The 13,252-nt window shown below is 35.6% G+C and overlaps 1 protein-coding gene across 1 annotated transcript; it reads left to right on the forward strand.

The window, feature by feature from the left end:
• Positions 1 to 166: 166 nt before the first annotated feature.
• On the forward strand, positions 167 to 11,261 carry LOC147066105 (26S proteasome non-ATPase regulatory subunit 6-like). The gene is made up of 6 exons (XM_085956070.1): positions 167 to 557; positions 1,587 to 1,761; positions 2,326 to 2,485; positions 6,845 to 7,029; positions 8,627 to 8,802; positions 10,892 to 11,261. The coding sequence occupies exons 1-6, from the start codon at positions 280 to 282 to the stop codon at positions 11,100 to 11,102; spliced, it is 1,185 nt and encodes a 394-aa protein (XP_085812196.1). The 5' UTR covers positions 167 to 279; the 3' UTR covers positions 11,103 to 11,261.
• The last annotated feature ends 1,991 nt before the right edge of the window (positions 11,262 to 13,252 follow it).

Genomic DNA, 13,252 nt, shown 5'->3' on the forward strand with positions numbered 1-13,252 from the left:
TTATATAAAATATATCAGACACAGTAGGTACAGTAAATTAAACACACAATTCGTTAGTAAAAGGATAAGTTAGTAGTGTTATAATATATTGCATTGTATGTTAAAACGACATTAACACTAGTAATGGTCTGAAGTTAGTCACAATTATTTGCATTCTCATCTTCTTGGTTTTCCAAATTCCAAATTTCCACTGACAAGTGTCACGATATTCTGATAACTGTTGTGTGAATATTGTGATTTTTTCTGTCGATAAAGTTTATTTCGATTTTCTTAAGCAATATGGAGCTTTCCGCGGAAGGAAAAACCCCAGATTTTATGCTTCTGGCTTCGGTTAAGTTTAAACTTAGTTTACCAAAATTGAAAAATGACAAAGAACTCAAAGAGCGGTTATTGCAAGGAATCAAAGCCGATAATATGGCTCCATATTATCGTGAGGTGTGTACCGATTTAGGATGGGACTTCAATCAAAAGTTGTTCGATGACATGGCGAAAGAAAATACAAGGAGACTTGCCAATTTCGAAGAGGACGACTCTGAAACTCCGGTATGGCAAGACAGGTTAGTTTGGCTTAAATCAATCTATATTTTCTCTATCTTGTCCAAGATAAATCCTTTGGACTTCTACAGATTTACCATGTCTCTCGTTCAGGTGCTGCTTAAACTGCAGGATTATAATTCAGATAGAATTTGAGATGGGTTAATTGGATTGATTTGACACACTATATAACAAAAAAATAGGGAGAGACGTATCTTCGGAACAACTCTTCTGTTGCACAAATTCAGGACATGAGCCTGATTATGATATCGATAAATAATCACATTCGGTGTTTACATTATGCTTACCTAATTATTTTGACATTGATATTACCAATATGAGTTGTGCATTTTTATATTGGATAATGTGTCAGTATTATCTGATTTAGTTTTTGCGTAAATATACGAGTTTTTACCAAATATAACCAGTCAATACCTAAGTCGATGTAAATGACAGTAAGAAACAAACAGGGGACTCATAAGTGTCACTACAGGTCCATTAATTGCGGGGATACACTGTGTTAACTATCGCGATTAGCAAAATTTTGCAATCGACAGGGGGCTTGAAAGAGTACTATAACTTTACCACAATACAAACTAAACAAAATAAATGTCATAAGTACATAAAACAAAAGTAATTTAACTTTGCTAACATAAAGTAACATAATTGAAAAATATATTCATTTTGTTTGACGTTGCAAAAACGGATCTACATAGTTTACCCTACTCAGAGTACCTATTATATTTATTAGGTCTGTAAAATTTGTTGGTAACCGTCTAACAATCGGATCATATGTGATTCCTCTAATAACGATGATTTTTGGCATGTGGCACGTGACAAAGTACATGTGGAACAAAAAATATTAAAAATCGATTGCGATATAACGAATTTGCACTTTCTTAAAAAAGTTTTTTTCATAAATAGGCAACTTCAACGTAAGATCATGGGTACATGTTTAAATGACAATTCATTTAATATATGTACCGGTACGAATTACATTTTAGTGGTTTAAAGTTGAGCTGTATTAAGATATCTTAATTTGTCTTTTTCAGATTGGATTACCTCTGTTCCATTGGAGACCAGAAGGAAGCAACAGCCCTCGCGATTAGTAAGCACGAAGACACGACCCTCACTACAAATAGACGGCTAGAAGCAATTTTCGCACTCTTTAGGATTGCCTATTTCCATGGATGCAATGTGAAAGAGATGGGAAAAGCTATCCATAAGGTATGCAGAAATTATAGAATTAATAACATAAGTGAATACATATTCAAATATTTCTTGAAGTATTATTATATGTTGGATTAAAAAAAATACCATATCAAAAAAAATGTACCTAGTTAACAAAAAGTGATGACTCACCGCTTTTTGAACAAACAATTTCATTTGACTGTGCAATTAGAGTTGTCATTTCGAAAGAAAAGTATTATTACTTATTGAAAGGATGCAGTAATTATACTGGTAGACAAAAACTATCAAAGCTTTTGCCCTGAAAGGTTCTGTTTGAAGGTGCGGTTGAATTGCTGCGTTTTACCTGCTCAAGTAGAATGGCTGTTATAGTGAATTGTGTGTACCGTACCTCAGGTAGGCATAGACAGACATCCAAATACTTGTAGCTCAGGAATCATACCTAAAGATAGAATAATTATGAAGGTTGAAAGCTTTTATATTTTTTATTTGGACTTTCATCACCAATTGACACCAGACAGCATTTTTTAATTATTTACATTTATGAAAGCTCATAAAGTTTATACCAATTTTGTTAAATACATATTGTTATTGTACTTTTAGGCTCACGAGCTCGTTGACCGCGGCGGAGATTGGCGTTCTCGTAATAAACTTAAGGCGTACGAAGCGCTCTACTGTTTATCTGTGAGGGACTACACACACGCTGCTGAGCTCTTCATCGATTGCGTTTCAACATTTGAATCATATGAACTGGTAGATTTCGGTGAGTGAAATTTTAAAATGCCCCAAGGTTGTACACCAATAAGATGGATTGATTCATCATCATCATCAGGGGCACGACAACCCGGTGTGGGTCCTGGCCTCCTCCAACAGCTCCCTCCACCTGTCCCTATCCAGTGTGGCCGCTTTCCAATTTGATACCCCCAGAATACGGCAGTCAACTGGCAGCTCCATCCAACCAGCTAATCTTTGGCCTCCCTCTTCTTCTACGTCCTATTGGATTGCTGGACATCACTCTCTTTGCCGGTTCATTGTCATTCATACGGTGCACATGACCTAGCCATCGCAGTCTCCCAATCTTAATTGATTGAACTGCGCTGCAATCTTCGTACAGCCCGTAGAGCTCAGTATTATATCTTCTCCTCCAATTGGTGCCATCCCTGATCGGTCCATATATACGGCGGAGAATTTTTCTTTCAAAGATGTTCAGGGCTCGTTCATTTCGCAGAGTTAATGTCCAGGTTTCTGATGCGTAAGTGAGCACTAGCTTTACAAGTGTCTTGGAAAGAGTGCTTTTAGTTCGGCGAGATAGTATGCGGGACTTAAAATGTCTTAACAGGCCAAAGTATCATTTATTCGCAGATATGATTCTCTTGTTGGTTTCTTCTGTAATATCATTATGTCGAGTTACAAGAGATCCAAGGTATATAAAACTGTCGACAGTATCAAACTTGCATGCACCAATATCTAACTTTGGTGCGACTTCTCGTGGTGTGATTTGTCCCCTACACAAGAGTGTGATATAGACAGGCATGTATTTAGTTTTTGCCTCGTTTATTTGTAAACCCATTCTTTTGGCAGAGGCTTCTAGTGCTGTGAATGCCTTTATCAGCGCCAATTCTGATATGGCAACTTTGTACTGATTCCTGGTCATGAGTATTAATATTAGTGTTGCCGGCATCATTATGGGGGGTATTTAAATGTTGATCAAAGAAACCCACCCACCGGGCAAGAATACGGTGCTTTTCTGTGAGTATCATGCCATCGTCATCCTTGCACATGTAATACGAGGCTTGAAACCCTTCCTAATATTATTTATCTTTCTATAGAACAGCCGACTTTCTTGGGCTTTATAGTGTTCTTGGAGTAGAATCATTTCCTTTTTTAAAATAATCACGTTTCTTTTTGTTGTGAAGTTTCTTTTCGTCACGCCGGCGCTTTTTATACTCATCGTCTGATGCCCGTGTTTTCTTCTGTAGCATCATTAAGTAAGCCTCATTCTTTCTCGTAGTGACTTCGCAGCAACCTTCGTGAAACCATTCTGATCGTTCACCTGTTGATGTGATGTGTATCATTAGCTGAGGATACTATGGCAGTCTTGCACTCTTCCCAGTGTTGATTAACCTCTTCATAGTCTCCAACCTCAACATTGTCGCTCAGGTGAGTGTTCAAGCTCTCCTGGTACCGAGCTAGTTCCTGCGGAATCTTCAGTTTCTTTGTGTCAAAGGGTTTTGCTCTTGCTCCCATTTCCTTTTTGGTATTTGAGATCTTTGCTCTAATTTTTCCACACACTAGGAAATGGTCTGAGTCTACATTAGCCCCTCTGTATGTCCGGACGCTCATTAGATCCGATCTGTGCCTGTTGTCTATCAAAATATGGTCTATTTGGTTTATTTTGCACCCATCCGGGGATTTCCAAGTTCCCTTATAAATATCCTTACGGGGAAACATTGTACTACCAATAACCATATTTAGTGACGCTGCACAGTTAATTAGTCGGGTACCATTGTCATTACTTTCATTGTGAAGACTGTTTTCCGACAATGGCAGTGTAGATCTCCTCCCGTCCTATTTTGGCATTTAGATCACCGAGTATTATTTTCACATCGTGATTTAGGCAACTGTTGTACATGCTTTCTAATGCATCGTAGAAGTCCTCTTTTTCCTCATCCGACTTATCCTCTGTAGGGGCATGTACGCTTATAAATGAGTAATTGAAGAAACTTCCTTTAATTCGCAGTCGCATGATCCTTGGGTTGACTGGTTCGAACCCAATAATTAAATGTTTCACTCGTTTGCTTACGATGAATCCAGTCCCAAAGTGATGTTCACTATCATGGCAGCTATAGAGTATAGTGCAGTCTCGTTTCTCTATCACTTCTTGACCTATCCATCGCATCTCCTGTAGGGCCGTTATATCACATTGGTATTTTATAAGTTGTTCTGTAAGGAGTTTAAGTGCTCCTGGCCGATAGAGTGATAATATATTCCATGTTCCAAATCGTATTTCCTTAAAGCGTTTGCCAGGTTGTCTGAGTTTAGTGTCCGGTTTCCGAGGCTGTTGTTGTGGTTTCGTAACAATGTGTTTTTTACGGGATGAGGTTGTTAGCCCCACGCCCAACCCCCTTTTCGGAGGGCCATTTCTTCCTTCTCCGTTAGCCCTGACTACACCTTCCACCAGGGTTGACTACCTGATCTTAGGTGTAGTTGCTCAGGTTTCCAGGGTTCACCACGTGGAGGTAGAGATAGGAATTGAGTAGGAGAGGCTATGCGACACTATCAGGATACAGTGTCGTGCGGTACGCATGCACTACCCCGTTAGACCCCTAAGATGGATTGATTAGGCGATTTTAAAGTATGCGATCCACATGGATGATAGCTGTGTTGAACCCCCAAGAGTGGAGGTAGGGAGAACCGTACCTACACATGAGGACTTGGAAACAAAAACGGCAGATTCCATTTTTGTATAATGTTGGTGAGTTATTAAAAATGTCTTATATTATCTTTCTTATGGGTATAATTTCTGAAAAAAAAATAGTATTTGTAAATGTCTGTATGCTAATAAATCCCAAACTATGTTCTGCGGAATGTGAATAGGTGTTCTGCGAATTTATCAGAAGAGTACCCCGTTTGTCAAAACAAGCAATTATTGATTTACTTGCATTTACTACGACATATTTATGTGAAGCAGGATTATTTTAAGTATGCTGCAAGGAAGTCTAAATTCCAGGAACAAGCTCGATGCCACACCAGATATAAAAATTCAACCTTCTAATATTGTGCCTGATATCAAGTAAATTTATATTCCATTGACATTAAGTAGAAAGTGTTTGTGTGAACTATTTTTTATCTTTTGAAATGTCCAGTACAGTGGAACCTCGATTTACCGTTCTCGCATAAATCGTTTTCCCGCATGGATCGTTCATTTTTGAAAGTCCCGTCAAACACCCATAAGAACAATGTTAAATAATCCCGCATTAACCGTTCCCCGATTTATCGTTTTCCTCAATCTATCGTCTAAATATTAAGGTCTCGTCACAGATATTATCCCGATTGACTGTTTTTGTTAAATATATTTCATTTCACTTTCGTAGAATTGTTTATAATACATACAGACCTTTCAGTCGCGTCGCTTTGTGTCGCTTTTTTTCTAATCGTAAACCTGGAATGTTCAAGTGTTCATAATAATGTTCGGCGCAGTGAGTATATACACATATTCCTTAAGGATATTATGACAGAACTTGATATATAACTGCGTATTTTAATGTTTTCACGGAATCTTCATGAGTCTGGCCTTTATTAAATCGAGAGTTTATATTTTTAACTAGCCTATTCATTCCAATACGGCAAAAAACACATTCTGATAAATAACACCGCGCGGTTTAGATGTTGTATGACGTAAGTTCAACATTGGCCAGGTTAAAAACTTTTTTAAAAAATTAATGTGTAATGTATGTACCTATATGTAATAATGTACATATTATTATGTAATAAAAAAAATCTAATAAATAAGTTTTTTTTAAATTTCTTTGTATATCCCGCATATATCGTTTTTTTAGGGTCTCTTGAAAAACGTAGATTCGGGGTTTCACTGTACCATACGTAACTAAAAAAATGGTAAAAATATTACATTTCTTTGACCTTGGGTGGCTGACTTTTTTCACTATCACAAAGAAATACTCGAATTTATCATTCGGGGTGAAAATAATAAGCTTTGGTCTTTTTTCTTTGGACGTTCATTATCATTATCTAACTATTCTCCTACTGCGTGACGCTAAAGGAAACTACCCCTCAGTGTGAATTGCAAGAATTCTCATCTGCTCTTTGTCTTACGCAGGCAGGCCACGAGTGATGCAATATACAAATCAAGTGATATGACATGGTTAATTGAAAACTACTTTTACGCAAAGCTGGTTAAGGAAATAAAAATGGGAATGGTTAATGCTTCCCTTCCCTTTCCTAGACACTTTTTATATTCCAATGATTCAATTCTTATGGGCTTACGGTGCGATTAGGAAAGTGAGTGTGTTCAACCAAAATCCATCCCGTGATCGATGCGTATGCTATTTTAAATGAATGAGCTGTTGTTAATTATACTGATGTGAGTCGTTTTCTTCTTCAGGTACTATTGTCCAATACTGCGTACTGGCTTGCATGATCGCACTGGCCCGACATGAACTTCAAACCACCTTGCAGAAGCAGGGCGCCACTGTGCAGGCGCTGCGTTGTCAGTTTCCAGAGCTGAGGGAGTTTGTCGAAGCTCTCCATGAATGTAGATATGCTGATTTCATGAAGAGTCTTGCATGGGTAACCTATTTTCATTATCGACAGTTACTATATTTAAACAAAATTTAAGAGAATACCAGAAACAATTTAGTAAAATTCAAGATGCTTTACCTCAACTGCTGAGCCTTTAGCAGATTTTTTGAATACGGCGATGATCAAAGATCGAAAAATATTGTGAACAAAACAATCTGAACATAAAGAAACTTCAAACCCCACTGAGCCTTTACCCGATGATTTTTATGAAGATGGTCTGTAAATTTAGAGTAATACATATGTATTATGATAGCGTTTACATATTAAATTATCGCCCATGGTGAATTAGTGGCAGCGTGCACGACTAGGATGTGTTTTGCATAATTGAATACCATTTCTGTAATAGTCACACGTGGTTATTTAAATATGTGTGTGATCCAGAGTGTGGGGTGAATGGATAACAACCATACCTCGTAAAAATATAACCTCCACCTTAGTAGTATTTCTTTTTTTCATCAATGATTGGATGGTTGATTCCATAATTATTGTTATATATTTTATATATTCTTTTTACCACTACAACAGGCCATGACAATAGTGTACCCAGGCTTTGAGAAAATCACATCAATTTATTGTGACTTCTTCGGGAGTCGAACCCGGTGCCCCTGGATGAAAGACCAGCGCCTTATGCACTGGACTACGACTACAGGTCTTGATTGTATTTTAATTGAAGTATGTGAAAACTGCCAGTTTGTGGAGAAGGTTGGCCAAGATATATCACAATCAACTAACGAGGAAGGAAAGGACTAAGAAGAAAATATGTATGTTAATCATAGATCGTGATTTACAGAATTATATGAATTAGTATGATTTTTTCCACCTATTTGTATGAACCTTTTAATAAAATTCCATGTCCAGCTTTAACTCATTGATACAGGATTAAACGGAGAAAAATGGACCAAGAGCCAGGTTTCATTTTGCAGTAAATTTGACAAGAGTTTACTAAAACTGCTACAACTTTTTATATAACATAATTAACAATTTCAATATTTTTTTTAACCTTGCATAGTTTTTGAAACATCTTCTTCTTCTTCGACCATGTCCGATCCTAATAGGATCATATGGGCCTCCACGGAGTGGAGGTTTGTATTAACAGATTTATGTTTTTACGAGAAATGGATGTCAGCCACTTGCTCAACCTATTAGGTCCATCTCCATACTATGACTCATACACAAATTGAAAAACAATATGTATAACATCTAAAAATAAAAAATATTTTATTTTACCTAGGACGCACAACGTCAAATTGGCACCGATTGTCTCCAATGTGTTAACATAATGATCTTTCGTTTTTGTTGATACGTTACTATATGAAAATTAATCTTTTCTTTATTAATTTAAATAAAACCTAATTTTATAGTAACTACTAATTATTCCACTTTTATTAAATATTAACTGGACCAGTTTCGTCATTTTCAACTTGTGAGGTGAACGAAACCGGTCCAGTTATGATTTAATAAAAGTGGAATAATTAGTAAGTACCTACTATAAAAATGCGTTTTATTAAAATTAATAATATAATGCATTTCCACCATGAGTTGACAGCTAACACCATAAAATATCTTTTCTTTGTATTCGTTACAGGTTGAAACCCAAATTTGCACAGATCCTGTCTTCTTTCCCCATTATCACCACTATGTGCGTGAGATGCGCATCAAAGCGTACGTTCAGCTGCTCCGAGCTTACCGCAGTCTCAGCCTCAACAACATTGCCACCACATTTGGCCTCACCAGAGAATATATCGAGGATGAAATCTCAAGGTATTATAATTTTAAAATTTTTCAATTCTCGTTTATCATTTACAGATTATCAGTCAATTTATTCATTTTATAATTATCTGCTGGCCCCACAGGGTACAAGTGTCGCTGGTAATTACATATTCTCTCCTGAGTCTGGACTTAATATTAGGTATTAATTTATTTTGGTCACTTTTACGTCCATCAAGATGTAATTATTTAGTGTCAGCACTAGAGATATTGCTGATAGTTGAAAAGGTGTGAAAAATACTGTTTATTTTTTAAACTCACAATTTGACACACATTCGCATTTTTATATGTGATGCAGACCATTTTAACGCAGGCATTATAACTCTATACTACAGTGTATATTCATGACAGTGGCGAAGGGTGGAGATAGGTTTTTGAGATCTGATATAAATAGTGTGCACTAAACTTTGTCAGTCATACTTATGTGTTACCGCGAACCTGCCGGGAAAACAACGAACTAACACCGCTCAGAGCATTTTTGACATTTACCAATTTTCATAACCTACCAAATAGCACCATACAACGGCAACAACGCGTCTCGCTTACGCTTGAAGAATAAGATTGGCGAGACAGTGAGGAATATTAACTGTAAACAGTTATTATCGCGACGGTTTAATTTACACACTATTGGTGCCAGTGAATCCATTCACATGTGTACAGGTAGTCGTTGATTTGGAGATCTGGGGGATTATTTACTTGGTTGATCAGAATGGGCATATACTTTGTTTTTGTCCCGTTGATCTTCAAGCCCATGTTTTTACGGGCGCTTCCAAAGCTGTGAAACTTATAGCGCATATGAGGATATAGCAATAATTACATATGCTTATGTCATCCGCATAGGCAAAAATCTGTACTGGTTTATGAAGTATATTTCCATTTGTCTCCATTTTTGAATCCCGTACCACTTTCCCCAGGGCGATGTTAAACAATATACATGCCAGGGCATCACCCTGTCGAAGACCATTTATAGTTTGTAGTGGCTCAGATAGGTTAGATTGTACTTTCACTCGACAATATACATTTATGTACATACATATTACATTCAATTTAATAATAATCAATTATTCAAATAATATGTTCCATTATGGAGAGAGTTGCTGTTGTCATCCGATATGTTAATTATTTTATAATAAAAACGAATTTATAATAGAAAATATAGGTGACATTGAATAATGTTTATTTTTTTAGTAGAATTAATTTGTATAAATTGTTAACAAAATGTTAGATCTCAATCTGCTGTTGTGTTTATCTTAACAACTCAGCATCATTCATTTTTCAATATTACGCATCATTCATTATTCACAGGTGCTGCTTTAACCTGTTTGATGAAGTTGATAATGCATAGGAATAGGCATTTTTACTGTCGAATTAATTAGAATATTATCTATCTACATTATTCGTCTTTATGGAATGAGATGGATAATAAATTACCCAAAATGGTTTTTTTCCCGTCATTTTTTTTAAAAATATATATATTTGTATATGATCACCGCTATCATAATATGATTGGCCTGCATTCTGTATTTATCAAGACATATTCCAAAAATATTATGAAGACAGCTGTTACACACCACATAAGCGTGAAGTTCGATAGTTTTGACAGGAAATATGACATAGTTAGAGCGAAACCGAGCAAAAGAAATCGATGCAATAGGTTTCATCATGTAAGAGCAGTCAAAAATAATAATGGTAACGATAATTGAATTTATAGTACCTGTACACGTGCATGGATTTACCGGTAGCAATAGCGTGTAAATTAAACTATCAGGACAATTAATAACTCTGCCCTGCTAAGTAAAAAGACAGTGTTTTGGTTTTAGTGAAGTCAGAGAACCCAAGTTTTTAACTACTTTTTCTGTTATATTATGTAAAATTATTGAATTGTTTTGACATAATTTGTAAATAGACATGTTTTTTATTAAACAGGCTAAATTTTGCTTGTTTTTAGAACTTGATAGTTTTAAAGCATGTGTTCCGGAGTCTGGGTTTCTAGGGGGTGGCCAACTATTCTCAAATTCTGATGTAAAGTAACATTATAAAGTAACCTATTCTTATATTCATAAATGAATGTTTTATGTTTCAGATTCACCGCTGCGGGTCGTTTGAAGTGTCGCATAGACGCAGTGAACGGCTGTGTGGTGACAGGCGCCGGCAATGGGTCAGCCGTTATGGGCAGCACCAATGGAATTTCCACCGGCGCATCAGACCGCGGTGCCCTCTATCAGGCCACTATCAGGGAAGGAGATCTACTCCTCAACCGTGTTAAGAAATTGGCTAGCGTTATCAACTTTTAGATTCACTACAATAATTTGTATCTATATTGTAAAATGTATGTTGGTTTTCAACATTTCAAATTTCAAAGCTTTAGGTTATGTTTTATAATTTCCTCCCTGTATTCATTTGTATTCTGTCAAGAAAACTAAGCCTGACTAATAAATTACTTAAGTTTGGTACTCATTCGTTTTATTTACCATCAATTTTCTTTTTCATCAAGAAATCTTTTCATTTCAAGTAAATCTTATTCCAACGTCCCAAAATACAGAATGTATATTTAAATTCAAATTTATTTACTTTACATGATATGGTGAACTTAGACTACAAATTCAAAACGTTCACAATATGCGACGAAGAAAATAATGACAATATTAGCAATATGCAAAAAACGCGTAATCAGAAGAATAAAAACAAAAATTACGCGGAAGTAGATAGAATGAGCTTTTAAGAAAACTACAATTTTCTAAAACAACATCTACTTACATCCTCACTCAAGTGGAATATATCAGTATCTGAAGTGATTTGGTTGAACGCAGTTATTACCACCCCATATGGCATTAACAATGGCACATTAGTTCTGCACCTTGGGAGAATAATCAATTTCTATTGCTAAAATAGTTATTAGGGGTCTAGGACGATTTGGCACCGGACAACTGGACGCCACGGAATTCGAAAATAAATAGACGTTAGGTACTTATAGGCACTTTAAAAAAACATATTCAATATTATTATTTATATTTCAATGATTATATTATGATTTAATAGTTGGTGAGAATGTAAATATGCAGACGTAAACAATGATTTAATCGTGCATATGTTTAAGTTCCAACGAAAAAAGAGTTTTTTTATTTTATATAAAGCCTTAGGCATTGGTAATTCTCAATCCGCGATAAAGAATACATTATCTTAAGAGTAAAATGAATTCAAACTACTAAGTACTAGATAGAAACTGATTAAAATACCTCGTCTACACGTGTCTATGACAGTGCGGCGTCCAATTGTCCGGAGGCAAGTCGTCCCATTCCCGTTATTAGGGACACAGGTCAACACCAACAAAAATGGCATGGTTCTCATTTTCACCGCATATAAGTTGGAGAAAATAGATTTCTTCTAAATTTTAGACTGCAAACAGTATGTAAGCATATTATCTAACGTAAAGCCAGTTGGATAACGCCACGGATAGTATTCATACAGCCATAAGTGATTCCTTAAGAATTTCTTCTTCACCATGAGGCCGTATTACAACTGATGTGGAGCTCAATCGATAGACTCACTCTGGAATGTATGTATTGGCAGTATCATTTTGATCTTCGCTTGAATGAATAGATAGTGATTTTTTTTCTGCATGACCAAAGATCATAAGATCGTTAACTTCATGTATGTCAATGTTATTTTAGGTGAGTATATGTATCACTAATTGAAACATTGCTGACACTTGTAACTTTCAATGTATATATCGTTTCAGATAATTAACTATTGCAGTTCATGTGTATATACAGTAAAACCTCGTTAATACGAATTCCATGGGACCGAAAATCGAAAAAAAATTCGAATTACGAATTATGAAATGTATGGGAGAAAAATATTAAAAATTTTCTTTTTCATTTTCATTAATTTCGTTTACGATCATAGATGTGCCTACGAAATTTTCGATTCCGTGTGTGTTAATGGTTCATAAAATGTCAGGATTATTTTTATTACCTTCTAAAAATAAGTAATTTTGATGTTTTAAGAAAAGTCTGTCACAATTTTCAATGACTGGCTCATGAAAGTGTACTTTTTTACGATTTATTGAATATTTTTATGAGGACTCTGAAATAATTTCGAATTACGAAATTCGAATTAAAGGTATGGTTTTATATGAAAATAATGTTGAAGGGACTTTTTTTTCGCGAAAATTTCGAATTATCTGTGTTCTTATTAACGAGGTTTTACTGTAATACCTTGGATACAACGATATATAGTAAAGCCCTGATTTAATGTGACTACGTGTACGTCCTGCTTCATTTTAGTAATTTTAAAAATCCAATTTATTTGAACACATTTAATTCAATGCATGGCAATCATTGAAGCGAATTCCAAACATATGTGTGCACTTCTATTTGTAGACACGTCTAAAGTTACACAATACAATTTTGCTTTTTTAGGGAAAAAAAACTTTGTCATAAGT

This window comes from Rhyacophila brunnea, unplaced genomic scaffold (genome assembly GCF_057557595.1).
Source record: "Rhyacophila brunnea isolate RB1 unplaced genomic scaffold, BYU_Rbru_1.0 scaffold_5, whole genome shotgun sequence".
NCBI classification, from domain to species: domain Eukaryota; kingdom Metazoa; phylum Arthropoda; class Insecta; order Trichoptera; family Rhyacophilidae; genus Rhyacophila; species Rhyacophila brunnea.